Below are 27,349 nucleotides of genomic sequence, written 5' to 3'. Positions count from 1 at the left end.
AATGAAAGGCACTACAAGAAAGATATACCCCTTTTCAAATCGCCCCGGACGTTCAGAAAGGTTATCGAGATTTTCAATCGCTCTTTTTAGTGGTTTTGAATAGTACGGGAAGGGAGCGAGACCAAGCCGAGCCACTAGGAGAGTAAGCCCTTCCCACGTGTCAAGTTTCAGAAATGAATGCAGCCTCAACCAGAGAGATTAACCCGCGCCTTTGATTTTAGGCCGCCGGCGGCGAAGAACGCACTAACCCTTACTTATAACCATAAAATGTTAAATCTTATAGAAACCACACCCTTACTTATAATCATAAAATGTTAAATCTAATAGTATGGTTTAAGTCAAGTTCAAAAAACATTATTTTAAACTTTGGGCTTGGTCAATAGATTAAATGGACCCACTCAATTTTACATCCAAGGTAAATGGTCGACTTGTACATTTTTTATTCAAAAGGCATCCTGAAGTTAATGGAATGCGAGCAGGGAACTATACAAGTTGTTGCGAGCGCGGGAAAAAAGATTTATTGGGATTTGGCTTTCCTTCCCAACGCAACCCCATAAATCACCTCTCTCTCTCTCTCTCTCTCTCTCTCTCTCGTTCCCTTTCTTCTGACTCCGTTTCGCAGAGAGAGAGAAGGCAGGGAAGGCGAGGGACGCAGACAGAAGTATGGCGTTCTGGGGTGGGAGGCTCTTTTTTTTCTTCTTTACTTAATTTTTTCTTTTATTTCTCTTTTTTTTTGTTGCAAATCTTTGTTCATAATCATGATCCTCTTCCTTTGGTATTTTGTATTTGGATTTTAATGGTGATCTCATAAGTGTTTGAAGTGAGAGAAAATAAAGGGAACATCTCTGTTATTTTTTTATTGAATCATTTTTATTTAAAAATTTAAACCCACAAAATTTGGGGACGTTACTTGTTATTCGACCTTCTCAGAAGTTCTTCGTACCAGTGTTTGTTCTTGATTATATATCGATGAGTTCCACCTCTAACCTGCGCTATTTTTACTGAAAATTCCTCCAGAAATATACAAAGGGGAAAACAGAACCAATGATAACTATGGCGTAAAGTTGCTTCTTCTCGAAGACAAATAGAATATTGTTTAGAAATACTTGCTAGTATGTTTGACAATAGAAAGAGAGGCGTTTTCAATTTTTTGGCCGTGAGAGTGATTGGTGTCAGGTTTTTATTAAGAAGAAATAAATATCTATTGTTTTTTCATTTTACTGTTTTCTCAAGAAAAAAAATAACAAGAACTGTTATACTGTTGCTATAACTTTCTAGACATTTGATTGACTATTGACAGTGATTTTCTGATATTTGACGAGTCAATTGTTTAAACTTTTATGCAATTGTTTTTGAACTTTTAGCAAAATTTTAATCACTCGATTTTTTCCTCGTGAGTCTTGAGTAATTGTTTTCACTGATTTTTCTTTCTTTCTTTTTTTTTTTCTTTGTTCTTTTTTTCCTTGGATGACATAGGAGTTGAGGTGAAGCCCAGAAGGCCTTTTACATATCGACGCGACCGGCATAAGGGGAGGCTGCATATATCTACAGTATTGTCTCCCTCTTCACCATTCTTTTATAATTGTGGTCAATGTTAGACAAGCAATTGGATCTGTCTCATAACTTTGTTCATTTATGATGTTGTTTCTCTTCTTTACGTTTGGATTACAAGTATATTCTTCGGTTCGTTTGTGAGGGGTAAACTCTGTGATTTATGGAATCAAGGACAAAATGTTATGTACATGTTTATCTCCTAATATTTCACCATACAAAATTATAGTCCTGGACTTCTAAAGTTATTATAGCAATTAAATGGCAACTGGCATGACCATTAGAAAATGTTATCTTTTCTCATGGACAAATGTGGAGCTTGATCCTTAATCATCACAGACCTTTTCCTTTTAAAAGAAATATAGTAGTCAAATTGGTCTTTGACTTTCCATCTCACATTTTCATTTATTGTTGGGAAACCCCAACCCAGAGTCACATAAGTTTCTCAACATTTATTTGTCAATTTTGAAACTTCTAAGTGTTTTTTTAATCTATGAGTGACCATAGGAAGCATTGTTTTATAAATTGAAGAGCATGTTGCAAAACTAAGCATGAAACTCTCATATAAATTCATTACAAATTGAAAAAGTATTAGCTTCTTGGCCATGCCACATCGTTAAATGTCCTGATTTTAACTTATTTGTGAATAATGTGAAGGCAAATGTATTGTATTAGCATTGGTCTCACCAGAACTCTTACAGCATTTAGTTATTGGACAATGGACAATAGCTTGATCAGATTTGAAGTATTAGGAACTGCATATGTTCTTCACCAATTTTGGATCCAAGCAATGGAAAAAAAAAAAGATTTTTGAAGTGCCACCAAACCAGTTAATAGTGTAGCCATAGTCACACCAAAAACCGACTTTGAGATCATTATAGAATTAGGTTTAATATTTTGAGATGAACATAAACACAATGTATGAAACACAACCCAAAGCTAAGAGAATCCATTCACTTACGATCATGTTCTCTCATAGAAATAAAGGGCAACATATGTATTGAAATTTGGTTCTTGAGACATGAACTAAAGAAGAAGATAATACTAAAGAACAAAGCGAAATTGATCGCTTAGATTTAGAGTGATATGGAGGCTTCCCTAAATACATATATAAACCACAAAAAGAAAACCAATAATCATAAAAGTAGGCTAATATCGCGCTATATTATAGCCATTTTTTCTCTCAATTTTCCTAAAACTCAAGAGTACATGAGATTATATCAAAGAATATGAATGGGTCAGATTTTGGCATGAATCTCATTAAGAGATTGGATGGGGTGAAATCAACATTTTCTAGAAAGATCATTAAATTTTTTGATGATGCATCAGCTGAAGTCTATATGGAAAATATTGGCTATTGTTATACTTTGTATATTGGATCATACTTGCCTTTGGAGGTATATTTCATATAATTCATTGTTCTACTTTTTGTGCCACCAAGAATGAAGCACACACATTGGTTTCTTGGGTATTGGTTTTAGCAAGTCTCATCCTCGATTATGTTTCTCTATGATCATAAGGGCATTTCTAACCTACCACTTCCTATGTTGATTTCCCTTTGCATATCGAGCTACCTCATTTGTGATGTCATTCATTTCCATGTATTGCATGCTGTCTAGTTGTTATTGTGTAATAGACTAATAGCAGCACCCTAAATTCATGTGTCTTCGTATTTGTATTTTTCTTTATGCATATCCCTTCAAGCCTCCAACAACTAGCCAAGAGTCCCATAGCAACACCCTAAATTTGTGTCTCTGTATTGATATTTTTCTTTATTCTTATCCCTTCAAGCCTCCAACAATTAGCGAAGAGTCCCCTCCAAATTGTGACTACTATGGTCTAAGTTTGCATGTCAATCCGACTCTTATCCTTGATTATTAGTAGTGCTTTCATTGGATGCCATAATCATGGCCATGAAGCTAGCCCCTTTAAGTTCCGTTTAGACATATCATCGATCTTTGGTATGTATCCCGCATCCTTGTGCTGGCTCACCAAAATTAACAATGAGACTTATTGTGGGGGAAGGATCTGAAGTCTGCACTCACACTTTTTGGAATTAAAATCTGAATGTAATAATAAATCAAGTCCTCAAAAGTAGTCGAGCAAGTCTGAAGGCCCCGGCAATGTCTTGCCAAAACTCACCATGAGACTCATTGTTATGGCTAGAGAAACAATACGCAATTTCCAGATTCCGTTCAAATATAAGTAGCCAAAGCATGACCCTCCTACATGGATTTTGCAACAGTTCTGTAGTCTGTACTTTTTTAAATTCCTTAGTCGTCTAATCATCATCACATATGCTCCTATAAAACTTTCGTACTTCCATTCCCATCCAACACTTTGTTTGTTATATAATACATTAGAACAACCAAAGTTTTCATATAAGCAAACTATAACTTATTGTCTAGCTTGGACAAGCTATCTAATTAATTGTCTATGGTCCTAAATTATAGACTTAAGTCGAGATTTCAAGAACAGTACATATGGAGTTGTTGTTATGATGATGTTTTCATGATGTCATGCTGTTATGATGATGTTTTCATGATGTCATGCTAATGTCAATATCTATTGTACTCAGTGGTTTAAAAAATGGATCGGTGCCCCGGATCGGGCATCTCAAAAACCCATCCCGATAGGTGAATCGGCGATCCGGATCAGGAATCGGCTGAATCAGTCGAATTAAGTATTAAAAAAAATCCAAAAAATTTATTAAAATTCATTATAAATGTTGCTTTTTAGGAATCCAATAAGAAATGTGGGTACTACATTATTAACTTTCATTTTTTTCAACAATTTACGAATATTGAGATGCTCTTTCCCTGTATGTACTTATGTTAACCATTAAATTTGCATCACAAAAAAGAAAAATCATAGAATTATCATGGATGACGTATATAATCATACATGGATTACAATAAAAGAATGGATTAAATCAATGAAAAAATAGCCACTAAAATCTCGAATTGGCGGGAAACCTTAATCCGCCAAAAAAAAACCCAAATTATTACAATCTAACTTACTATAATCCAAAATTATTACAACCGAACTAACTATAATATTATATATTGAAATTGAAATTGTTGGTTTACGTTTTATAATTATTTTATTATACAAATAATAACAAATCCAAAATATCTTATAATATCATCTAATTTAAAATATATTATTGACAATTGTAAGAAAAATAGTACTTTACATGATTTATAATGCAAATAAATTAATAAATAAAATAAAAGATTTGGTTATCAATGTAGAAATTATTAGAATGCATACCAATTTTTGAAATAACACTTTAATTTTTCAAAAATTTAATTTTTTAGGTTTTTAGAATAAATTTAGTGGAAGAGATTGTTAGTACAGAGAGAGATTTCAAATGGCCTCATTGTATGAACCCTATCTTTAAATTAATATTCCTAAATTTATGTTAAAGATCACCATGTTATAAAAATAAAAACTATAATTGCATCATTTATTCCTAGGTTGTATTAAGAAATACTTGTTGTATTGAGAAATACCTTTTATTGTTTTTGACAAGAAATATTTTTTGTATTACCTTTTTTTTTTTTTTACAAGAAAAATATGGTACTTGTTGTATTACCTTTTATTTTATCTTTTTGACAAGAAAAATAAGAAGATGCTGTATTACCTTTTTTTGCTTATTGTATTACCTTTTATTTTATTTTTGATAAGAAAAATAAGAAAATGATGATGCCAAGGTACCTTTCATTTTATTTTTTGACAAGAAAAATAAAAAGTTGTATTACTTTTTTTGACAAAAAATGCTTGTTGTATTACTTTTTATTTTTTACTTTTTCCCTTTTATTTTATTTTTGACAACATTATTTTTTTCCTTTTATTTTTTTTGAAAACAAAAATAAGATACTAGATAGCGCCCAGAGGGTTTGAACTTGAGATGCTTAAGTTGAAATCGGTAGTGATAACCAACTGCACCACATCACCGAATGGTGCTTTTCTTTCTATAATAAATATATACATTATATTACTATCTCAACTCTCAACGTTATATTAGTCCCACATCGACGGACGAGTGTAACATTCCTCTCTATAAATAACTATGTGATAAGGACTATTGGTGTAAAAGCACGGGGGCAGCCCATATGACGTTTGAGGTGAGGTGCTACATGAAGCTGCATTTCAATGGGTTTGAGGTTGCCACGTGTGGCTGCCGTCAGGCAGTATATATTTAATTTCGGCGGGTTTGACGTGCCATGTTTCTATGTTGGATATCGATGGCCACGTGTAGGTAGCTGTGTTGTGTCCACTTGCCCGATTCTCGCCCGATTCACTGTAGCATATCGCGGGTTTGAGGTGCCACGTGTCGATGTTGGATATCGACGGCCACCTGTAGGTAGCTGTGTTGTGTCCACTCGCCCGATTTACTGTAGCATTTGTTGAGAAACGATGATTCCTCTCTAGACAAGCCCGATTTCCAGTATTCCAAAGGAATCAACACGGGGTGGTCGATTTCCGTGTTGACCCGGGCGATTCCGGGTTGACTCGCCTTTTTTCAAATCCCTGATTGTACTGCCAAATTGGACTATTGGGTGGCTAGACATTTGCAGTTGTTAGTAGCAGTCTAGTAAATCAACAGTCCACCATTGATTTACTAGACTCCAGCTAGTTGTTGCTTATAACGGCCTTTTGAGTTGCGATGTTACCTTTTAATACTCGTTCAATGTTTTTGGGAAGTTGCTTTTAGAAATCTACAATAGTTCAGGTTCAGTCTGCTGAGGCCTCTTTTGGATGGACCATTTATTAATAAATAACTTTGTTTGCTTCCACTCCCATATTCAGGAGGGTGATAGGAAAATAGCCTCATTTGCTTCACAATGAAAGTGCTGACAACCCTAAAAGGACTTGTTTTTAACTTATTTCCATCCTGATTTTCAGTGGAGTTCTTGGGGCTTTCAAATCAGGCCTGAAATATAACCATTGAGCTTGAATAATTGGCTGCATTGAAAATCTTGGAGACATCAAGTTGTTGATCGATCTTGTAGTCATTGTCATTCATCTTCTCTTGGTCATGGTCTAAACTTGCTTTGCTTCAGCATTTGTAGATTCTTGTAGGAAAGTTTGTGCAAAACACATAATGAACTCTACCTCTCTGACTCTCTATGCCTTTGGTTCTCATTAATGGCTTCTTATTTCTTGATGTTACTCTCTTCGGTCTTCTTGACATTCTCTTAGACATTGGAAATGCATGTGCTGAATTAAAGTTTTAGGCTATGGAGGCTCAAGAGCTTACAAATAAATTTTTTTACGATGTAGCTAGTTACATAGTCATGAGTACTAACAACTTTGATACAATGGATAGCCTAATACAAGCACAATTGAACACAAAATGGCCGCCAACATGGCTGTTACAAAGGCCCAAGACTCTTCCCTAATGTGCCCATAGCCCCATTGACAATTTTGCACTCCAACAAGAAGTTGAGATCGCAGTTTACAAAGAAATAAACTACCATAAAAATTCAGCATAAGTTCAACATAACCAAGTGCTCTATTGTCACAAAGACTTGAATACAAATACTTTCCAAGCAATCAAGATTTGGTTGCTCAAAATTTTAATTTAATTTTTGTTAATTTTATTTTTAGAGTCTTAATTTTCTTTAATTTTTATTTATTTTATTTTATGAACCTTTTTCTTTTTTTTATTAAGTCTGTCATTGTTTGCAAGAGTTGGGTTTTTAGGACGTTAATTTCCTATGGATAATTACTATCTTACTTGGTCTTTGTTTTAGGATGAGTTAGGTCTTTTTTTAGGAAGTTTGTTTATATGGATTAGCTATTATTCTAGTTGATCTTTTAAACTTGCCTATCTTTTTGGGAAGGCATATTTTGGGGTTTTATCTCAAAGGAAAATCTTAGGTTGGTCTTTGTCTTGAAGGGATAAGTTGTCTCATAGGAAAGAGTCCGTTTTTTTTCACAATTGGGGATTTTATTTAGAACAAAAGGATAAGTACCATAGATTGATATGGTAGGATGAGGTGTCTTGTGGCATATCGTCACCTTGTGTTAGAAGGATAGACGTCAAGTTTAAAAGGTCATTGTAAACAGGGGAACAATTTTGACGTGAATAAAATTTTGAACGGTACTTTACAATACATGAAGAAAATTAGAGAGAGAGAGTAACCCTTATTTGTGGGTTACTCTTTTTTTTTTTCCTTCTTTTTTCCTTGTGGGCACATGTTGGAGGCTCGGACTCCCATGCGAGATAGAGAATGAAAAATTTAAGAAGGCACGTAGAAGAACTGACTCAACGCTTGATGCAAAATTCAGCCCCGACACATTATGATGACGGTAGTGAGTCGGAAGCTGCTTTCGAGAACCCGTTTCATGTGCATGGTCCACGTCGAAAGCCCCATGTTCGGGATAGTAGATCTTAGGATTTAAATATTAAAGTCGATCTATCGGAGTTTGCGGAGGATTGCAAGCGAAAGAATTTCTTGATTGGATTGATTCTATAGAGTGCATCTTTGAATACAAAGATGTGCTCGATGATAAGAAGGTTAAACTCGTGGCCATTAAGCTTAAGGATCGTGCTTCGGCATGGTGGGAGCAATTGAAAAAGGCTCGGGAAAGATAGGGAAACAACAGTCCAGGATTAGGCCTCTATGGACTGTATCAGAAGCCTATCAACGTGCTTTGATAGCAGAGAAACAACAGTCCAGGGCTAGCACAACCACAAGAGGAGATTCAGGTTTGCATACAGGCCGGTTTCAAAATTGTGGTACAAGGAAGGCCTCAAGATGCACCATCTGGAGGCCGCAGGGATGCCACTGCAGTACCTATTAATTGCCCAAATATTGCTGGGCCAGGTGTGAAAGTTCAGGACAATAGCCCGACTCTCTGTTGTTTCAAGTGCGGGAAGGCTGGTCATAAGGCAGGAGATTGTAGGAAGCCGAATGGCTGTCCTGATAAAAAGCAGGCAATTCATGATTGTGGAAGAGAATCCAGATGATGCTGATGGGTATGATGGTGATCCAGTTTATGCTGAGGAGCCAGATGAGGATGATCTTGTTTATGAAGATGTTGGAGACTCCTTAGTTATTTGAAAGAGCAAGAAACGTAGGAGGATTGGTTGGGGACCAATATTTTTCATACCACCTGTACCATTCGAGGCAAGATGTGTAAGCTTATTATTGACAGTGGGAGTTGTGAGAATGTAATCTCACAAGATGCGGTCGCAAAACTTAAGCTCGACACCAAGAAGCATCCCCAACCATACAAGCTCACTTGGTTCAAGAAGGGTGATGAGGTACGAGTGGAAAGCAGTGTTTTAAAATACGGGATACAGCCTTGATGCGGTGGGGGGCCGATGCGGCTCGATGCGGCCCGGATGCGGGTGCATCGCGATGATGCGGTCAACAGATATAAAAAAATTCTAAAAAATAAGTTAATGTATAGAAAAAAATATGAAGTTGATATATGTGATAGTAGGTATTTTAGTTCAATGATTAACTTCAAAACTATTAGTTGTCGGAGATTTTGTATTCAGTTATCCACCCATATAAGTATTTCCACAGAGCAAGCATATCAAACAATTGCTATCTTTGGGATTTTTTAGTTTGGCATATTTCCAAGCCGGATCCTTATTACTAGAAGATTGGGAAGAAGACATTGCCCCAAAAATATGTTTAATAGTAATATTGTACAAGAAGGACAAAAAATTTACCAACTCTGTGGGGTACTGCTCGATTTCTTTAGGACCTCTGAAACCCTCGATTTTTTATCACAAATTCACCTTAACATCTCCAAATCAACAATCAAAGGCATCCAATGAACATCCAATTATCAAACAACCGGCAAATTGAAGATTTTGATGAAAAAAACAATTCCACCTAAATTTGTTTTTACCTCGATTTGAAGCAAAAAAAGCCACAAAAGTGGTTGAAAACTTTCGTTTAGGGCCCCTAATACCCCCCCAAACAGTTTCCCTAACATTTGGATGGTCCAAAAGACCATTTTACCCCTCGAGGGGCAAAACAAAAAAAAAAATGGTGGACACTGTAGCAGTGGGATGCGGTGCGATGCGGCCTATGCGGGATGTGGCTACGATGCGGCCTGATACGGCGCATATGCGGCTGCATCTGTCAAAGGCGCATATGCGTCTGTTTCTGATGCGGATGCGAGCGCATCTCGCATGATGCGGCCGTATTTTAAAACACTGGTGGAAAGTAGATGCCATGTTTCTTTTTCTATTGAAAAGAAATATTGTGATGATGTATGGTGTGATGTGGTTGCCATTACCATGGATGCTTGCTATCTATTGTTGGGTAGACTATGGCAATATGACCGCAGAGCTATACATGCAGGGAGGAGGAACACATTATTTGGAAGGATAGTAATAAGACTGTGTTAGCTCCCATGAAAAAGGAAATTACATCTAAGCCTAAACCAGGGGAGGGTGTAAATTCACTCTCAATGACTAACTTTATGGAGGAGGTTTAGGAGATTGGGTTAATGTTTGCTTCAGTGGCTCATGAGGAGGGTTTAGATTTTTGTTATTCCAGATGAGATCGAGTACAAATGAAAAGATGCATATGTGGTGTGCCTTAAGATTAAGTTTGAGCAATTTCAACAAGTTTATGTGTCTGAAAAATAGACATACATCGGCCCTTTTCTCGAGGGCTTATCAGTTTATGTTCACGATCGTTGTGTTTTGAATAGTGCAGTAACCCACAGGTTCTAGGATCGTGTTTACAACGTTCGGATCAAAGAAGGTGGCGGGATTAATATAGATTTCATCTTAGCGCAATTTAAAACTCGAGGAGTTTTTTCTAATCAGGGTAGAATGATGCAGATCAAGATTTGGTTGCTCAAAATTTTAATTTTATTTTTGTTAATTTTATTTTTAGTCTTAATTTTCTTTAATTTTTTTTAGTTTTATGAATTTTTTTATTTTATGAATTTTTTTTTATGAGTCCGTCATTGTTTGCAAGAGTTAGGTCTTATTTTAGGAAGTTTGTTTCTATGGATTAGCTACTATTCTAGTTGATCTTTTAGACTTGCCTATCTTTTTGGGGACGCAAGTTTTGGGGTTTATCTCAAAGGACAATCATAGGTTGGTCTTTGTCTTGAAGGGATAAGTTGTCTCATAGGTTAAGGTCCTTTTCTTTTCCACAAGTGGGGGATTTTATTTAGAATAAAAGGATAAGTACCACATATTGATATGGTAGGATGAGGTGACTTGTGGCATATCATCACCTTGTGTTAGAAGGAAAGACGTCAAGTTTAAAAGGGGTCTCATTATAAACAGGGGAACAATTTTGACATGAATAAAATTTTGAATAGTACTTTATAGTACGTGAGGAAAGTTAGAGAGAGAGAAACCCTTATTTGTGGGCTATATTTTATGCGTCTCTTTTCCTTGTGGGCACATGTTGGAGGCTCAGATATGCACGTTTTGTTTTTTCTTTTTGTTATTTCCTTCTCATTTTTTATTTCTCTCTAAAACGCGGTTGTTTTTATTGGGTGGTATTTGCCGTTAAATTTTATCCTGCGTCACCATTGAACAATGAAGTCACTATGACATTGGACCATGGGAAGCCTAAAACAATGGGATAAGTTTAGCCAAGATGCCTCCAGGCAACCTAATACCCCATGCTGAAATTTCCCTTTAATAACGTCGGAATCTGAGCCCACTTTGCTCCGATCAAGGGAACCTCAAGAAGCTTGTAAAATCTCCTCTAATGGAAGCAAATAGATTTGATCTTCTCACCAAAAATACAACTCTAAAAGACAGGAGATGATGGGCCCAAAACAAAATGGGAGGTGCCTCGCATCGAAGACTTGGTGCCCTTGGCCAAGGGCCTTTTATTTCTTTTTTTGGCCAAGGGCTTCATTGGACTGCTTAGGTGGCTGTCAGGTACCCTAGTACCATATCAATAGGGCCCCGCTTGGGCTCTATTCGGTTCGATAAGGCCCTTGGGCAGCCTGGGCACCTAGGTGGGCGAATTTTCTTCTACTGCCATAAATGGGCAATGTCGAGGGTTTGGGTCTTGTCCTCACAGGCTCCTTTTCCCACGTAGGAACCCTTGTCCCGTCTCTGACCATAGGCACCCGAACTTTGATTGAGGACCTTTTAACCCTTACAACAATGAATTGTGCCAAAGCTTTTATCAGTGGTCAAGGAATTTCGTGACTCCAAGATTTTTTTTTTCTGGGCCCCAGACTGTACAGTCTTGGTGAGTCACACGACTATTCCCTTTTAGGGCCCGAGCTCCCATTGGAGCCAAAAACATTATAAAACAGGTATATGATATACACAACCATAAGGTCCTGAAAGGCCACACAATCCCAACATTAAAAGCATGGGGAACATGGTTTGCTTGTTCTTGTATCGAGAAAAGGTACTCCTACTAATAACATTTTTATTGGGTACATCAATAAACTCCATGCATGTTGCACCTTGTTGGAGTCTATGGCCTTTAAAAGCCATGAGAGCATGTACATGTTATAAATTATAGTGGACTGTGCATTGTAGTGGGAGCGTACATAAGCAATTGATCTAGGGTTGGGTTATCTATGGCTCGGGTCAATGTCCAAAACCTTTTTCCCTGGGCTTCGGCACTGTTGTTTAGGATTAATAGAGGGTCATCCCTTGTTGAGGTCAGAGAGATGCCTAAGGATGCTATTTGTAGGCCAGGAGAACTTTGTGGTCTCATTTGTGGGGATATAGGCTTGTAAGAGCGAGGGCTTAATCCTCATCAAAATTTTTGCATGACATTTACATATTACAATCGTATGTTGGGAAACAACATTATAAAGGGACACGTGTACATGTACATAGAGAGATCCCCCTTGCGCTATAGTGATTTGTCCAATTGACTTGCTCTTAGACCCTGTAATCCACATACTAGGACTATGATTCCATTGTTTTTTAGCCAGCTTTGACATGCCAATCATGAGCCCTTGCACATGATTGTGGGTCATGGGTCTCGTTGGGATGGTTTAAGAAGATAGTAGTGGATTATGGATCCTAGCACCGGTAGAGTGCCCAGACAGTTACTTGTTTTTGACCTATTAGGTGCCAATCCATTTCTAATAATATTTATGTGTTATTAAGTTTGTTTAAAACTTCATAAATTTTGCATCAACTAAAACTATGTTTATGTGATTTTTGAATATTTTTTATAATTTTAAATTTGTTCTTAAATGGACAAAATCCCCTAAGGTTACTTTTGAAAATTTCTTTCACGGGGATGTTCAAATTTTATGTGATACATGTGGGGGGCTAAAGGCCCAACCCCCACGTGTGGGGCCCACATGTGGGGCCCACATGGGCCACACCCCTCAGATAGTGAGAAGCCCCCTATTTCCCCATAAGTTGGGATTTGTGAGGTGTCATTCTTTTTAATTAAAAAATCCTTAGTAGAAAATTATCGTGAAAAATAATTTTGCTAAAAATTATTTGATCAGATGGAGTCTAGATTATTTTTGACCTAAGTTTTATAACTTTATTTGAATTCCTAAGTATCGCTTTTATGTGATAAAAGGAATTCTAGATAATTCAAGAGATAAGTTTGTTTGGTCGAAGTTTAGATCGGTTAGAACTGGAGGTCAAATTGCAAGGGATAAGGTTTCTAAATATCCCTAAATCATGATGGCCGATCTAAGAGATTGATGGCTCGGATCATATCTCACACACACATATTACCCAAGTATTTTTAGATAATGCTGAATTCTAATCTGATTGGAAAGCCTTAGCGCCCTTTAGGCTTATATAAGGAGGGGAACACCCCTCATTCTCTACACATTAAGGCCCTCTCTCTCTCTTTCCTCTCTATGTCACCCTTTCTTCTTCTTCTCTAGCTCCTCTCTCTAGGTGGCAGTCCACTACCATAAGCATTTTGGGGTGGCATGCATCTCTCGAGATAGAAAGGGGCACGCCCACCCTAGATTTAAGCTAAGGGAGGTCCCATTATGTGCAATGCCGAAATGTTTAAAAATGTCTTAAGAAATCCGATTTCAAATAAGATCATAAGGGTGTTTTAGAGGTACTTCCTTGTTCAGATTGGTAGATTCAGCAGGATCTAAGAATCAAGTGCGCCTTCGGACAGGTGATGGTGTCAAGACCCCACCCCCTGACCCCTGCCATCCAAAACCGGAGGGCGACATAGTGTGGGATCGCTACTGGAGGTCGCGTACGTCACTCAGGTGGGAGTGACATCAACTCGTGCTATAAATGTGGAATCAAAGCAAACCACGAGAAAGTAAAAAAACTCTACCCAGAAAATGCACAAGATATGGATAAAAGTAGAACTGAAACTTATATTATTACAAAACTAACATGGAGTAATACAATTGTTCAAGGTACCAAAGGCCTGGGTACAGAAACATCTAACTTCAATAAAAACAAAAAATGTCCCACGGCCACGAGACACATACAAACAAAAGATCTCCTCGGCAGGTACAAGCCTTCGTCAACCAGAACGATCTCGCAATTGACTGTTCTTGACCTGCAGCTTCTACTCTACAAGGATAAAAAAAGAGGGATGAGCTATAAAGCCCAGCAAGAGGATCTAGTTGCTATGCGTGAACGCTATATCCATCCAGAAACTTTATAAGCATTCACAGTGGAAAACTGACAGTCAAAACAACAATTTTATCAACATGTCAATTGCAGGTGATGTAACCCATATCATAACTATCATTCAGTTAGCATGACTATTAAAATTCACATACATACTTCGAGTATCAATCACGCACTCCTTAAATCACCTACTCCCGAAGTAGAAGCCCTATTCGTTAGGCCAAACCAATCCTATTGTTTGGACTTCTACTATCACTCAGGAGGGAGGGCAATGACAATGAGTGACCTATTCAGTAATGCCCTTGCACTCACGCACCCAGTCCACAGCGTGCTTTGGGGCTTTTGATAGGCACTTACCTTGGCAAGACACGGTTCACTATTTCTTTTTATAATGCACTGAAATTCGGGGGGCGTGACCCACCCATCACACTTCCAACCTAGCTCCCCTCCTATCATAGGGAATTGGGGAACACTGTTGGCCTCACTATCGTACTACCACAGGTGACCCGTGTGAAGCGTCACTTAAATCACTTTTTCAATTATCAAACACAGAAGGGTCATGCTTGAAGCATAACATCAGGTCACACTCCACTTGACATCCATCACACGGCATTTACGCCTATTACATGATTAACACATAAATTCGCCACTTGGCTTTCATTGTATAGCATTCACACTTATCACATGGTACTCATTATATAGCATTTACATTCATTACTTGGATATCACATGGCACTCACTAAATAGCATTCACACTTATCACATGAATATCACATGGCACTCATTATATAGCATTCACATTCATTACTTAGCAAGAACAATTTCTGGGAAGTTCTGCCTACAGCAACATACTCCCCCTAAAATGGGCATAACTTTCAATGTAAGGGGTTTTTCAAAACCGATCTTTACATGCAACTTTAAGTACTCCCATAAATCTTTCAAAAGGCGGTGATTTGGAGGTGTTTGGACACTTATTGGTCGGTCAAAAGTTTGGTACAAAGTTGATGACAGTGGCTGGAATTTCTGCTGTCTGTTAACAGTGGTATAGTCATACATTTTGAAGTGTAAATCCTAAAATATGAAGGATTTCAAGATTATACAAGAAGCAAAGTCGCAGAAGACAAGCATATCCTTCATTCAAGACCGATTTGGGCCCATTTGGACACCATTTGGTCACTGAATGATTTGATACAAACACCCACAGTTCCTGAAAATTTCATTTCCCCATTCCTTTCTCACAGTTTTACTACATACACATATATAAACAATATCTTTCAGCTACAGTTTAGTATTCAGTCAAAACCTTCTTCACTTAAACTAGATTCACAGGAGGATTTCGCAAACATTTTCACCATTTGTAGAGACTAAACATGCATGAATTCAAGCACCTAAATTCCAAGACTTCAAGCTTACTCTTGCACAACCATACACATATATTTCTACGTTCTCCTAATCTACGCTTCATGCTTGAATAAATTAATGACACATAGTTTCTAAATCCACTTACCTAATGAGAAAATGGTGCTCCTAACTCCTTGCATAGTCTCCTCAACCTTCCCTTAGTGAGTAGCAATGGGTAAAGGACTTGAGAGTTTGAGAGAGTGTGAGTGGAATAGCGTGAGGGAGAGGAAGAGGGCTTAAATACTCCCTCAGGTGGTAGGTGGCAGCCTAAAGTTGATAGGTGGCAAACAACCCCCATGCAGCTGAACAAGTGGCAGACACTGACCATGCATGGCAGTGCTACACACGGTGTTGCCATGCGTGGCGATGCCACACACGGCACTGGCTCTTTCTCTCTCTTCACAGCTGACGCTAGCTCTTTCTCTCTCTTCACAGCCGGTGCTAGCTCTTTCTCTCTCTTCACAGCCGGCATTAGTTCTTTCTATCTCTTCACAGTCGGTGCTAGCTCTTTCTCTCTCTTCACAGCAGGCGCTAGCTCTTTCTCTCTTCACAGCCTCGCTAACTCTTTCTCTCTCTTCATAACCGACGCTAGCTCTTTCTCTCTCTTCACAGCCGGCGCTAGCTCTTTCTCTCTCTTCACAACCGGCGCTAGCTCTTTCTCTCTCTTCACAGTCGGCGTTAGCTCTCTCTCTCTTCACAGTCGGCGCTAATACAAACAACAATAAATTCTCTTCTCTTTTCACGCACGACACTGCCTCACTCTCCCCTCTCAAACGGTGTTGCCTCACACTCCCTGCCGTTCGTGTCGTTTCCTTTTCTCTGACTCGGGAAAAATCTTTGGTCGTTACAGATGGAGTGTGGGGTGTGCCAATTCTTAAGGGGTTAACCTTAGGTGAAAGTCAGTCTTCCCATATCTATTTATTTTTTTTGCTGTTCTCGATTCATCTTCTTTCCTAAAGTTGTAAGCGGAATTTAGATTTGAATAAAATTATTTTAGCAGTAAGTTTTAATTATCTTATATTATAGTAGGTTTATTTTGCATTGTATTGTGGCAATTGTAAGTGGACATTCCAGCTATTAATAAAGAAAATAATAAAGTTTTTGAATTTATATTCTGGATTACTACATAAAACCTTGTGGTGCACTGGGAATTGGCAAAGGAGTCTAAAGATTTGTGCATAACGAATTGCAGTTGACTACTATTACGATTCTCTTTGAATAGATCCATATCTCTTCTAAGACTTGGCCACAAGTAGTTATCTTCGTGTATCTAAGAGTCTGTAGCCATCTATTTGCTGCCATGTAGCTTGGTACATTATCTTTTTAAGGAGTTCTCCAAGTACATGATCGTCTTCCTTTAATGGAAAAATGTCATATAAGCTGATGTACCTTGGTGCATTATCTTTTTAAGGAGTTCTCCACCCTTGATATACACTTCTTCAAGATTTTGCTGAAAATTGAGGTATCACTATAGAAGCTTTTAGCAGTGCCAAATCCCCCTACTTCATGAAGGTATTGCGCAATGTAACTCTTGGGATAAATATCTCAACTGCCCTATTTATTATGTCTCCTAGTGTTGGAATGGGAAAGTATATGCATGGAAAAGCACTTCTTAGTTTGCATGATGAAAATTTGACTTCTTTTTTGAATTAGGATATTGTAGAACTTCATGCTGAATCAAATAGTGCCTTCTACGACATAAGCTTGAAGCGACTTAAGACTTCTGCGTCATATGGAATACTTCTTTCGTGCGACATTTACCTTCTTGCTAAACAAGACATTAAGACTATGTGATGATACTCTTGACTTACGACAGCTCGACTGCCTTGCAATGAGTCCCCTCTACCTTGAATGCTTTGTTAAAATTAAGTAAAGAAAAAACTAGCATTTCAGTCGTCTTGCTGTTTATTGACTAAAAACTCTACTCAATGTCTGTATCCATATGAAAATTCCTGCTTAAATGGAATCCATAATTTGTGCAGCGCCATAATTGAAATGCTGGATGAGTCAACCATAAAAAGGTTGCAAGTCCATGGAAACTTCAGGTTTTGATTGACAACTTCATAGTAGGCCTGTGCTTGATATCCTCAACCATGTCCTTGTAGTACCTGCTCTACTAACAAGCAGTAACAAAGGCTAGAAAGTCTGCCCTATCAACGAGGAATATGTACTCTTCGTTTGCAAGGGATGCATTTAGTGCATGTCCAACCAGTGTCTATGATGTTGTGTCAATGGTCAACATGGTAATATGGCCTTATGATTTTCTCATTGCGGTGCTCATGCTAATTGATGCAAACAAGTGACGATGTACATTCTATTTGGAAAGTTGCCCACACCCTCTTCTGTCATCATTTCTTGACGTGCAATATAGATATTGTAGCTTATACACCAGGAATTCTAAGATATGTCTCTCTTGAAACTAGTTCAAACAATAATGTGCTCAAAATAGAATAAAACGTCTTCTATGAACAGTTGTAATCTCATTCATGAGTCAAATGATCTTCTTAGGAGCATCCGAAAGGGCTTCAGATAGCCACTATAGAACATCCTAATATTTAATTGTCATTTCCCATTCATCTATGGGTTGAATTCAGTATGATGGTTTTGACTCCAAATATCAATCTTAAAAAACAATGCTGTCCTTTTTGCTTTGCTTCGGCCAAATCATGAAGTCTTTGGGTTTCTCTGCTCAACTGAACTGAACTGAAGACAATAAAAAAATTTTAAATAGTTGTTGTTGTGAAGCTGACTTGTGTAAAATTAAAATAAATTATCAAACGTTGGTTTAAATTATGGGATGTGGACCGGATGCAGTTGGGGCCGATGCGACGAAGTGGCTCGATGCGGTTTCGATGCAGGTGCATCACCTTCGATGTTATCAATAAATATACAAGAAATCTAAAAGTACAATAGATATAATAATGCATAGAAAAAAACATTGATCGGATTATGTCATAGTAGGTGTTTTAATTTATTTAAATATATTTGCTTTCTGGGACTTTTACTTAGTCCCTTGATAGCATGATAAAGAGTCATAAAGTTTGTTGCTAATCTTTGATACAATTAACATGGAAAATAATCTATTCTTTCTCAATTAACTCATCCAAAATGCCAAACGTCACATAGACATCCAAAATTCCAAACTCCAAAGAGACAACCGCTAAAAGTTTATTTAGACATTAGAGACAAAAGATAACCAGTTCTCAAGAAATAATCTAAATACAAATTTATTCAAAAGATGACTAAAAGATTCTCTTACTCTTTTTCAGAAACTTTGGATCAAGAATAATTCAAATACAATTGTTTTTTTACTTTTTAGTTTCTAATCATCAAAGAACGATTGATTTTACTCTTTTAGTTTTACTTTTTTTTTTTGGGGGGGGGGATTACCTTTTTGTCCATGGGTCGAATTTTCATGGGCTGCATATGTGGGCACATATTCCATTTGCTATGCGCTCGCATATGCAAGTGATGAGCCGGATATGTGGGCCTCTACCAAAAAGAGCATTGCGGCCTGATATGATGTGCCTTAGGGCGCTTAGTGCATAAAGTGGCCACATAATGAGGGATGCAGCTGCATTTAACAAGAATGATTATTGGTGTCACACGCCATATTGAGTTATTATATCAATGTGCCACATATTCCTTTTTAAAGGATAAAAAATTGTCTCTCTCTCAAATGAAAAAAACATCCCTCTCAAATAAAAAAGATCGGGTTTATTTTTTGTACAAGGAGGTCACAATGTCTTTTAGCCATTGGATGTGAAATTCAATTGATGAAAGTGCGTCACAACGTTCGAGAATTTTTGTTTTGGACTTGTGATGTAAAAAATGATTGAAACAACAAGTACTAAATAAGTTTAAATCACAAGGCCACACCTTTTTCAATTTTTCCATCAAATTTTTTTAAAAAACTGCAGTCTCTCTCTCTCTCTCACACACACACACAAACCCTTTGTGCTCGTGTGAAAATAAATGGTTGTGAGCAATTCAAGTGTTTTAACATTTTGTAAGTAAAACTCACATAAAAGATTTGTTGAAGTGTTAATTTGCGGCTTTATTTTTTTTATTTTTCTTCTGATAATATGTTTATGTTATGAGATTTTTTTTTATTCTTCTAATACCTGAAGCCTTCTCCTAAATTGCCCTTGTAGCACTGAAGCTATATTCCTTTTTTAGGCCACATTAAAGAGGCTTTCGAAGTAGATTTGATAACATTGTTAGAAAACACCTTTATAATATGCAGTGCATCCTCCATTCCATCCAGATTGATATTTTATCATAATTTTCTTTGTGGTCATGTCATCCACATACTCTCTTTTAACTTTTATTCTTCTTTTGTTTAAGCTATGTTTGCAAAGTAGAGAACCTTAAGCAAATTCCTTGTATGTAATATGTCTCTTCATGCTCCTTCAAACTCATTTGATAGTGAAATAAATTAGGCAAGTTTAATTTGCATATAAAATCACATGAAGATATTCAACTGCCTATATTCAAACATTTTTAAACTGTCATTAGATTTAACAAAATATTTGCTGCATTTTTTCTTTAAAAGCAACAAAAGCAAAACTCCTCCAAGTTTAGCAGTTCGAGTCATGACTCAATTTGAAGTATGGTCCAAACTATGATTTTTGTCGCATGACATTAGCAAGATGTAATGCTGATGAGAACATCTTTTCTATGATTTTCTTTTCTACTATTGCATGGCCTGGCAAAAGCTTTCCTCATGGATCGTTTTTTTGCTTTTAGCCTTGCCACTGCCTTTAGATTGCTGTAGCCTATTTTAAAATTCTTTGACGGCATTAGAATGTGGAGATAGCTACAATTCTACCTCCCACATTATTTGCAGCAATGCGATTTGATGAAGGCATATGCATGGTCAACTATATTGCAAGGACATGGATATGAGAATCCATATCTGATTCTAATTTGAAGAATTGGACTCACTTATGTACATTGCGCCAACTCTAGTCTGATATGTCTCTAGAAATCTACAAAACACTTGCATTGCGTGTCTGTTTATGAATGTGTATGTATGTATATATTTATATGTTTATTATTTTGTGACTTTTAACAATGGAATTAATTAAAAATAAAACATGCTAGTCAAGATCAAAAAAGCCTGTGTTTGAGTTATAGATACGTGCGCCCAATTGTGGAGATACATGTGTTTGACAAAATGAACACATCCTACAATGTGGACGTGTGTCTTACAAAATGGATGTGCACCTTATTTGTCCACTTTTTGGACCACATGTCGACATAGCAGATGTGCCATTTTTACCGATCTAAAATGAAAGTTTCCAGACACATGTTGACATGGATTTCTTGAGTTTGCATGTGTGACTTGCTTGTTTCCACACTTGCCTAGTGCATCGGCATGTTAGTTTTTTTTTTTAATGCATGCTACATTTATGTTGTCACTTAGATTGTCAATCACCTCAAATAGGTTAATTATCTGAGATGGTTTGGTTGGATCATGGATGGAAGCATTGGTTGTTCTCATCACCTTCTTAATTCTAGTGAAGGTGATTTCTCCTTACTGTTGAAGTACGTGAAGTTTAAACCCATTCAAACATGATTTAATGTAAACGTCTTCAAAATTCTAGTGAAGGATATTTCTCCATACTGTTGGAGTACAGGAAGTTTAAACCCATTCAAACATGATTTAATGTAATCCAATACTGTATATCCTCTAATCGTGCTTACCAATAGAAATAGAACATTATTTTTAACATTGTCTTGGATATTCAAGTGTGAGGGAGGAAAGCATTAAGGTTTTGTCACCTGAACTTAGAAAAGGAGAGTTGGAGCTATTTGTTGAAATCCTCATCATTGAGACCCTTCTAATTCTGGTTCTTTTTTAACGTTATTTGATTTTGTTCAAGAATTGAAGTTTTAACTCTTTTGTTTTTTATGCCAAGGAAATTCATCATCATCATCAGATCCTTTTCCCAACTCTTGTATTTAACTCTTTTGTTTTTTATGCCAAGGAATCGAGATTGGTATAACTAGTGTTGATGAACATATTGATAAAATCTAAGGGTAAGAACTCATGTTGCCGTTTTACTCTTTCCCTCCATATTTTGATGCTCTCTTTCTCTGTATTGCTTTAAATATCAGGAGTCCATGGCTGCTGATTTTTGTACTCTTTTTATCAAGGTTTGATGGTATCAACTATGCTTTCTTTTCATTACCCTCCTGTGGCAGCTATCAGCATTGCATCCTGTGGCACAATGTTTCTATGTTTAGAGCTTTGAGGGAAATCTCCCAAATTTTGGGAATGAAATGATAATGATAATTTTGTTAGTTATATCTGTGAGGAATATATTTATTTCTTTTTCATGGTTCAAAATATATTCTTGTTCTTTTTAACCATTCTCATTTTTTTATGCCTGTACATGTACATGTATCTGATATTTGGTCTTTATTAGTATTTGCAAAAATCATGTCATTAAATTAAAAAATTGAACACGTTTCTTGGTTTGATGTGTTCTTTCATTGCCTTCTTGTCGTAGTTATCATCATTGCATCCTTCAGCTCTATGTTTCTATTTCACAAACCCTGGGGAAACTCAAGAATTTTGGGAATGAAATTTGATGATAAAGTAATTAGTCTAGTATCGAGTAGAATGGTTATTTCTTTTGTGTTAGCCATAAGCAATTCTTGTGCATGTTTTTTTATCAGTATTCTTTATTTTTTTCTCTTCTAAGATCTTTTCATGCAATTTAAATTTTGTATCATGATTTTGGTTTTATATGTGACAAGCCACCCTGAGCCATGGTTCATCATTGGATAAGAGTGTTTTGCAATGTGCTATCAATGGTAGAAGACCTATTTTCCTTTGTATGCTTTCCCCAGGGCAATGTGAAAGTTCCTCCATTAATGTTGAGTTTGAAGAAGATGATGATGTTATTTTTAGCATCTTTGGTTCTCGTGGTATCCATATCTTGGGATATTTTTGTCCACCACATATTCACCATAGTAGTCATACTAGTGATTTGTAAGTTGCTACTTCCTACAATTGTTGCCCTTTTTGTGAATATTTAAAGTTTTCTTTCTTATGCGTGGGTTGGTTTTAGGGAGCCAGTTGGGGAGGACATCGATGAGGAATCGTCATCAAGTCATGATTCTTCAGATTATGATTATGACGATGATTTTATAGATGATAGCGGAGTTTTCCCCGAGTATGAGGATTGATGTTCACAGTACATATTTTCTTAATTTAGTTTGAACTTATTCTGAAAATTAGTGTGTACTTGTATGTGTCTTCATTTGCTAACTAAGTAATATTCAATAGTGATAGGATTCGTATGAAGAAGAGAAAACGAAGTATTGGAAGCGACAAAGATGATCTCAAAGAGGAATTTCTAGATGATATTGGAGTTCTATCTGAGGATTCAAAGTATTCTTTTGCTTCTAATTAAATTTATTTTATTTTATTTTATTTTATTATTATTACTATTTTTTTAAATCTTTGGAACTAAGTAATACTTCGATAGGAAAAGTAAGAAGCGGAGAAGACTAATTATTTTGAGTGATGATGAATTGGGTGATGCATCTATTCCAAAAGAGGAACTTATTGTCGAGGATATATGTCAAGGTGATGAAAATGGTGAAATGGCATATGAGGGGAAAAAAGTACAAATTCTCTCTCTAACTATTTTCTCAATTATGATGCCTTTCATAATAGCTCTGCTTTCTTTTTTTTCAAATAATTCCATTTTATATTTTGAGATGGTTGTTTCTTATGGCTTTTAGGTTCATGTAAAATATGTGGGCATGTTGCTGGATAGTGGAGAAATTGTTCAAAAGAGTAAACAAGGGAGGTTATATGAATTTTATATAGGTATTTAGACTTGTACTATTTTATTTTTTTGATGCCTTCATTGCAGAAATGTTATTCTATGATACGTGGATTCGGCTGCTTAAAGCACCTATCTTTAGTTATTTTTTACGCATCTTTGTGAAGTATCCGACTTGGATATCTCACTCATTTTTTCAATTTTGAAATATCTGTGAGTCATGATGTTTTCATTATTTTGCTTCAGTGCATTTGTGAATCTATAGGGGATCTGATTTATATTACGATTGGCTTGAATATTTGCAGGGGACGGAAAGACCATAGATGGCTTTGACGAAGGTGTTAGAGGTAAAAACTTGTTTGCATGCCAGGCCTTTAAGAGATTAATTTTCTCTTGAAATTAATGTATTCTTGTTTTGCATGTGATTTTTGCCATCTATTTATTGAGACTTTAATCCCCTTAGGAATGAGGGTAGGAGGTAGACGTAGGCTGGTCATCCCTCCATCAATGGGGTGAGTATCCCATGCTATATTCTGATAATTTCCTTGTCCATTTTTTTTTATAATTGTAATCTAAGTTAACTTGATACATTGTAAGAACATCCTGGTTTGTTTTATTTATTTATTTTTGTTGGCAATAATTATGTGCATTATGTATGAAGTGCAGTTATGGACAAGAAGGATGGAAGAAAGTCCCAGGAAATGCATGGTTGACATATGAGGTCGAACTGGTCAAAGTTTGTCTTTAATTTAAGTTATCTTTTTTTTGTCTAGTGTCTTACCTTATTTAAATGGCTTTAGCTTATTTTAAGGATGACAAAAATCATTGTTCCTTGATCCATGCTTTTTTGGTGTGCGGTTTTGAACCAAGTACATGTTGAAACAATTCTATGTACACCCGACCTGTGGGCTGCCTTTTCTTTGATATATACAGAGCACCCAACTTGTGGGCTGCCAATTTTTGGATACTTTTGTAAACTTTAACTTTTTATACAAAGTCAACATTTCTCAGAAAAAAAACAATTCTACTTATAGACCATAAGTTGTTGCCATGAGTAAATGCTTTTCTTCATGTGATCTGCTATTGAAATATTTTATATGGTGTCATTGAGACAAGTGTTCAGTTGGATTTTTTGTTTCAATCCTTTTGAAACATTTTTTGTCTACTACTACGTCGGAAATCATGTATTTTTTGTGATTTTTTAGTAGAAATAATGAAAAAAATATTTTCTTTTTGCATGAAATGAGAAAAAGATTAAAAATGAGTCCCCCTTTGCCAACTAGCCACACACTCAGTAAGTGTCACTCTTCAATTTAAGGGATGCTTTTGATGCTAGAAGGCATGCTATATCCAAAGACCTACTAATGGGAATTAACCCTATCTTTTTTCATTCCTCATGATGATTTCAAAGGTTTTTGGGAAAAATGTTTCGTTTTTTTGGTAATAAGAGGGGAAAGGATCTCCTTCTAGTTTTCATTAAAAGTCATAATAAAAGAATCAATTACATCTTTCGATCTTCCCTTATGACAATACAATTTGTTACATCAATTAAAAAGGGTATAGACATAAAATCTGAAGGTGGCCTTGTTCTCTCTGTTATATATAAATCACAAACATGTTCCATCCTCTATTTTGTTAAAATTGCCATGTAGGCGTAGATGCATGCCCTCGAATAGAATTAAGTATTTTGCCAACATTGCCGACCAAAATTTGTTTAAACAGCATTGAGCTGCTTCTGAGGCATTGGCATTGTTATTTGACACCAGTTTTACCTCTACCTGGATTGCCCAGCGAGCAACCATTAGCATTTAGTTTCAACAAATCCAATGATAACTTGTCCCCACACAGCATGATCACAAATTGGATAAAGGTATGTACTTATACATCACCAGGCACGGAAGAAACCATTTCATATGGGATAAACCAAAACGAGGAATTTGGGGTGACTGTAGGTTTGGATCAAGTTTCACAATAAGCGATCCGTGATGTGAGCAGAGGGTTTTTAGGCCATCAAACCCGAGGGGCGGCTGTGATGGGTGGGGTTGTTCACTCTAGGGTGGAATCATTGTATGAGAAACCATGTGTCTCTTGGCACCTTTAGAGTGAATGGGCTCTTAGGTGGATGGCGGAGGGAGTGTGTTATGTTGGTGGTATAAGACCAAGTGGTTAGGTACACAACTCAAGGATTTAAATACATGAATATCTCAATACAAAACCATAATCTAGCCTATAAATAATAAAAATTAAACCCTAATAGGTACTTTACAAATCCCTTACTAAAAAATACAATTCAACTCAATACAATGTCTAAATACTCACAATATACATCTAGATGACATATTATATGACTTGCACCTAAAATTCCTAATTATATCAAAATTAAATGATAAATCCATCTTTATTCTTCATCATTATCATAAATCACAATTTTTTATACACGTCATACACTTGATTATAATAATCTAATGAGATTTAAATTTACATAAACAATAAAACATGACATTAAAGCTCATACCCCAAGATTAAAAGCACAATTTTATTTTTCACTTAACATACGCAATTTCTTCAACTATGAATTTTTTAATACTTGTAAATACATTAAATAAACATCAATATAAACATGTGGGAAGCCATGGTTCGAAGGCCACAAATTCAAGCTTTTTAAGGACTTAATTTTATCCCAATGAATAGTCTAAGGGTGGTTTATAATATCAAAGGTGTCTAATTCAATTAGAAAGCTTTCTACACTTTTAAAACCACTTCTTAGAGTCCATAAAGTCTATTTAAAACAGTTTTCAAGAAGAATGGAGCAAATCGGATCAATATGGAGCAAGATAGAGCAAAACTACTTGTGGTGGTCCACCAGTCCACCACAACAACTTTTCATGCAAAAGTTCCAACTCTAAATGGGCAAATACACTTCTAAGAGGATCTAAATATCTATGGAATTTGAATAACAAAACGTAGAAATGCTCTAGAGAATTCATGCGAGGTAGATCAAAGGAAATTAGGCATGATCAAGGTTTATCAATGCATAAAACACAAACAAGTAAGGGATTGCACTATGGAAGAATGTCATGAAGATAATATCAAAATGGAGGTCTAAAGAAGCTAAAGCATGACTGTAAATAAAATTTTCAAGAACCTTTGATCAAAGATAAAATGATCTTTGACATATAACAACTTAGAGAGATAATACCTTGATTATTGTATGAGATAAGTTTGATCTTATGGAGTGAAGGACCGCCATCAAGCTTTAAAGATCATTAATGGAGGATGAGAACTCTCAAAGGAAAATGGGTGTGTCACACCCCAAGCTTACTAACATTCCTGAGGTGTGACATACTAATCTTAAGAACAAAATAAATTCGAGATTTATATATTGCTCCAAAAATAATTTTTTTCCATTCACAGGCTTTTCAAACTTGTACAAAGTTTACTTCACTGCTTATAATAACACGAGGATCTCTCTCTCTCTCTCTCTCTCTATATATATATATATATATATATATATATATATATATATATATATATATATATATATATATATAACATTGATAGTACAAAAGTTACAAGATTGAATTTATCTTACAAACTTCTTCAAAGCTTTTCCTGCTACTCCTGCTGAATAGTTGGGCTGCAATTACTCTAAAAATAGTTTATAATAATTGAATGAGTTTAATTACTCAGTAAGTGATCATTATAGTCCTAAAAATAATCATCGTTGGAAGATATTAACATTTTTTAAAAAAAGGATGTCTATTAAAAACAATAAGAGGAAGAACATTTATGGAGAACAATTTCACTTACACAAATACACAGTTAAACATAATCTAAATGATTGAAATGCATATAAACACTTTAACAGAAATGCATCATTCAAAAGATTTCACAAAATATCCTGCTGGCGTTCCAAGTAGGTCACTCATATACCCCACCAGCGTCTTGATTGGTCCACTTAATCCCTACCGGTGTCCCGGCTAGGTCCACTTAATCCCTGCAAGTCCACTCATACCTCACCGGCGTATCGATGAGT

The 27,349-nt window shown here is 36.2% G+C and overlaps 1 protein-coding gene across 12 annotated transcripts; it reads left to right on the top strand.

Moving 5' to 3' along the window:
- Positions 1–467: 467 nt before the first annotated feature.
- On the top strand, positions 468–24,278 carry LOC110007126 (peptidyl-prolyl cis-trans isomerase FKBP15-3-like). Of its 12 annotated transcripts, none has more exons than XR_016045715.1 (10): positions 468–676; positions 1,477–1,551; positions 22,277–22,511; positions 22,591–22,695; positions 22,809–22,913; positions 23,082–23,149; positions 23,270–23,357; positions 23,619–23,660; positions 23,777–23,825; positions 23,980–24,278. XR_016045715.1 is itself a non-coding variant. In XM_088853503.1 (10 exons), the coding sequence occupies exons 1-10, from the start codon at positions 664–666 to the stop codon at positions 24,059–24,061; spliced, it is 933 nt and encodes a 310-aa protein (XP_088709629.1). In that variant the 5' UTR covers positions 471–663; the 3' UTR covers positions 24,062–24,278. The 12 variants fall into 12 exon arrangements, 9 of the variants coding, with proteins under 9 accessions (XP_088709629.1, XP_088709634.1, XP_088709638.1 ...); XR_016045712.1 differs by having other exon boundaries at positions 469–676; positions 23,011–23,111; XM_088853503.1 differs by having other exon boundaries at positions 471–676; positions 23,011–23,149.
- Positions 24,279–27,349: the final 3,071 nt, after the last annotated feature.

This window comes from Amborella trichopoda, chromosome 1 (assembly GCF_054954075.1).
Source record: "Amborella trichopoda isolate Santa Cruz 75 chromosome 1, AtrichopodaSantaCruz75HAP2 v2.0, whole genome shotgun sequence".
In the NCBI taxonomy this organism is placed as follows: Eukaryota; Viridiplantae; Streptophyta; class Magnoliopsida; order Amborellales; family Amborellaceae; genus Amborella; species Amborella trichopoda.
This window is presented reverse-complemented; position numbering and strand designations above follow the sequence as displayed.

What these genes read in the sequence shown, in the direction of transcription:
- LOC110007126 (XM_088853503.1), top strand. An exon ending in GATAGCGGAGTTTTCCCCGA is followed by an intron (nt 22,696 to 22,808) that starts GTATGAGGATTG and finishes AATATTCAATAG; the next exon opens with TGATAGGATTCGTATGAAGA. An exon ending in GTTCTATCTGAGGATTCAAA is followed by an intron (nt 22,914 to 23,010) that starts GTATTCTTTTGC and finishes ATACTTCGATAG; the next exon opens with GAAAAGTAAGAAGCGGAGAA.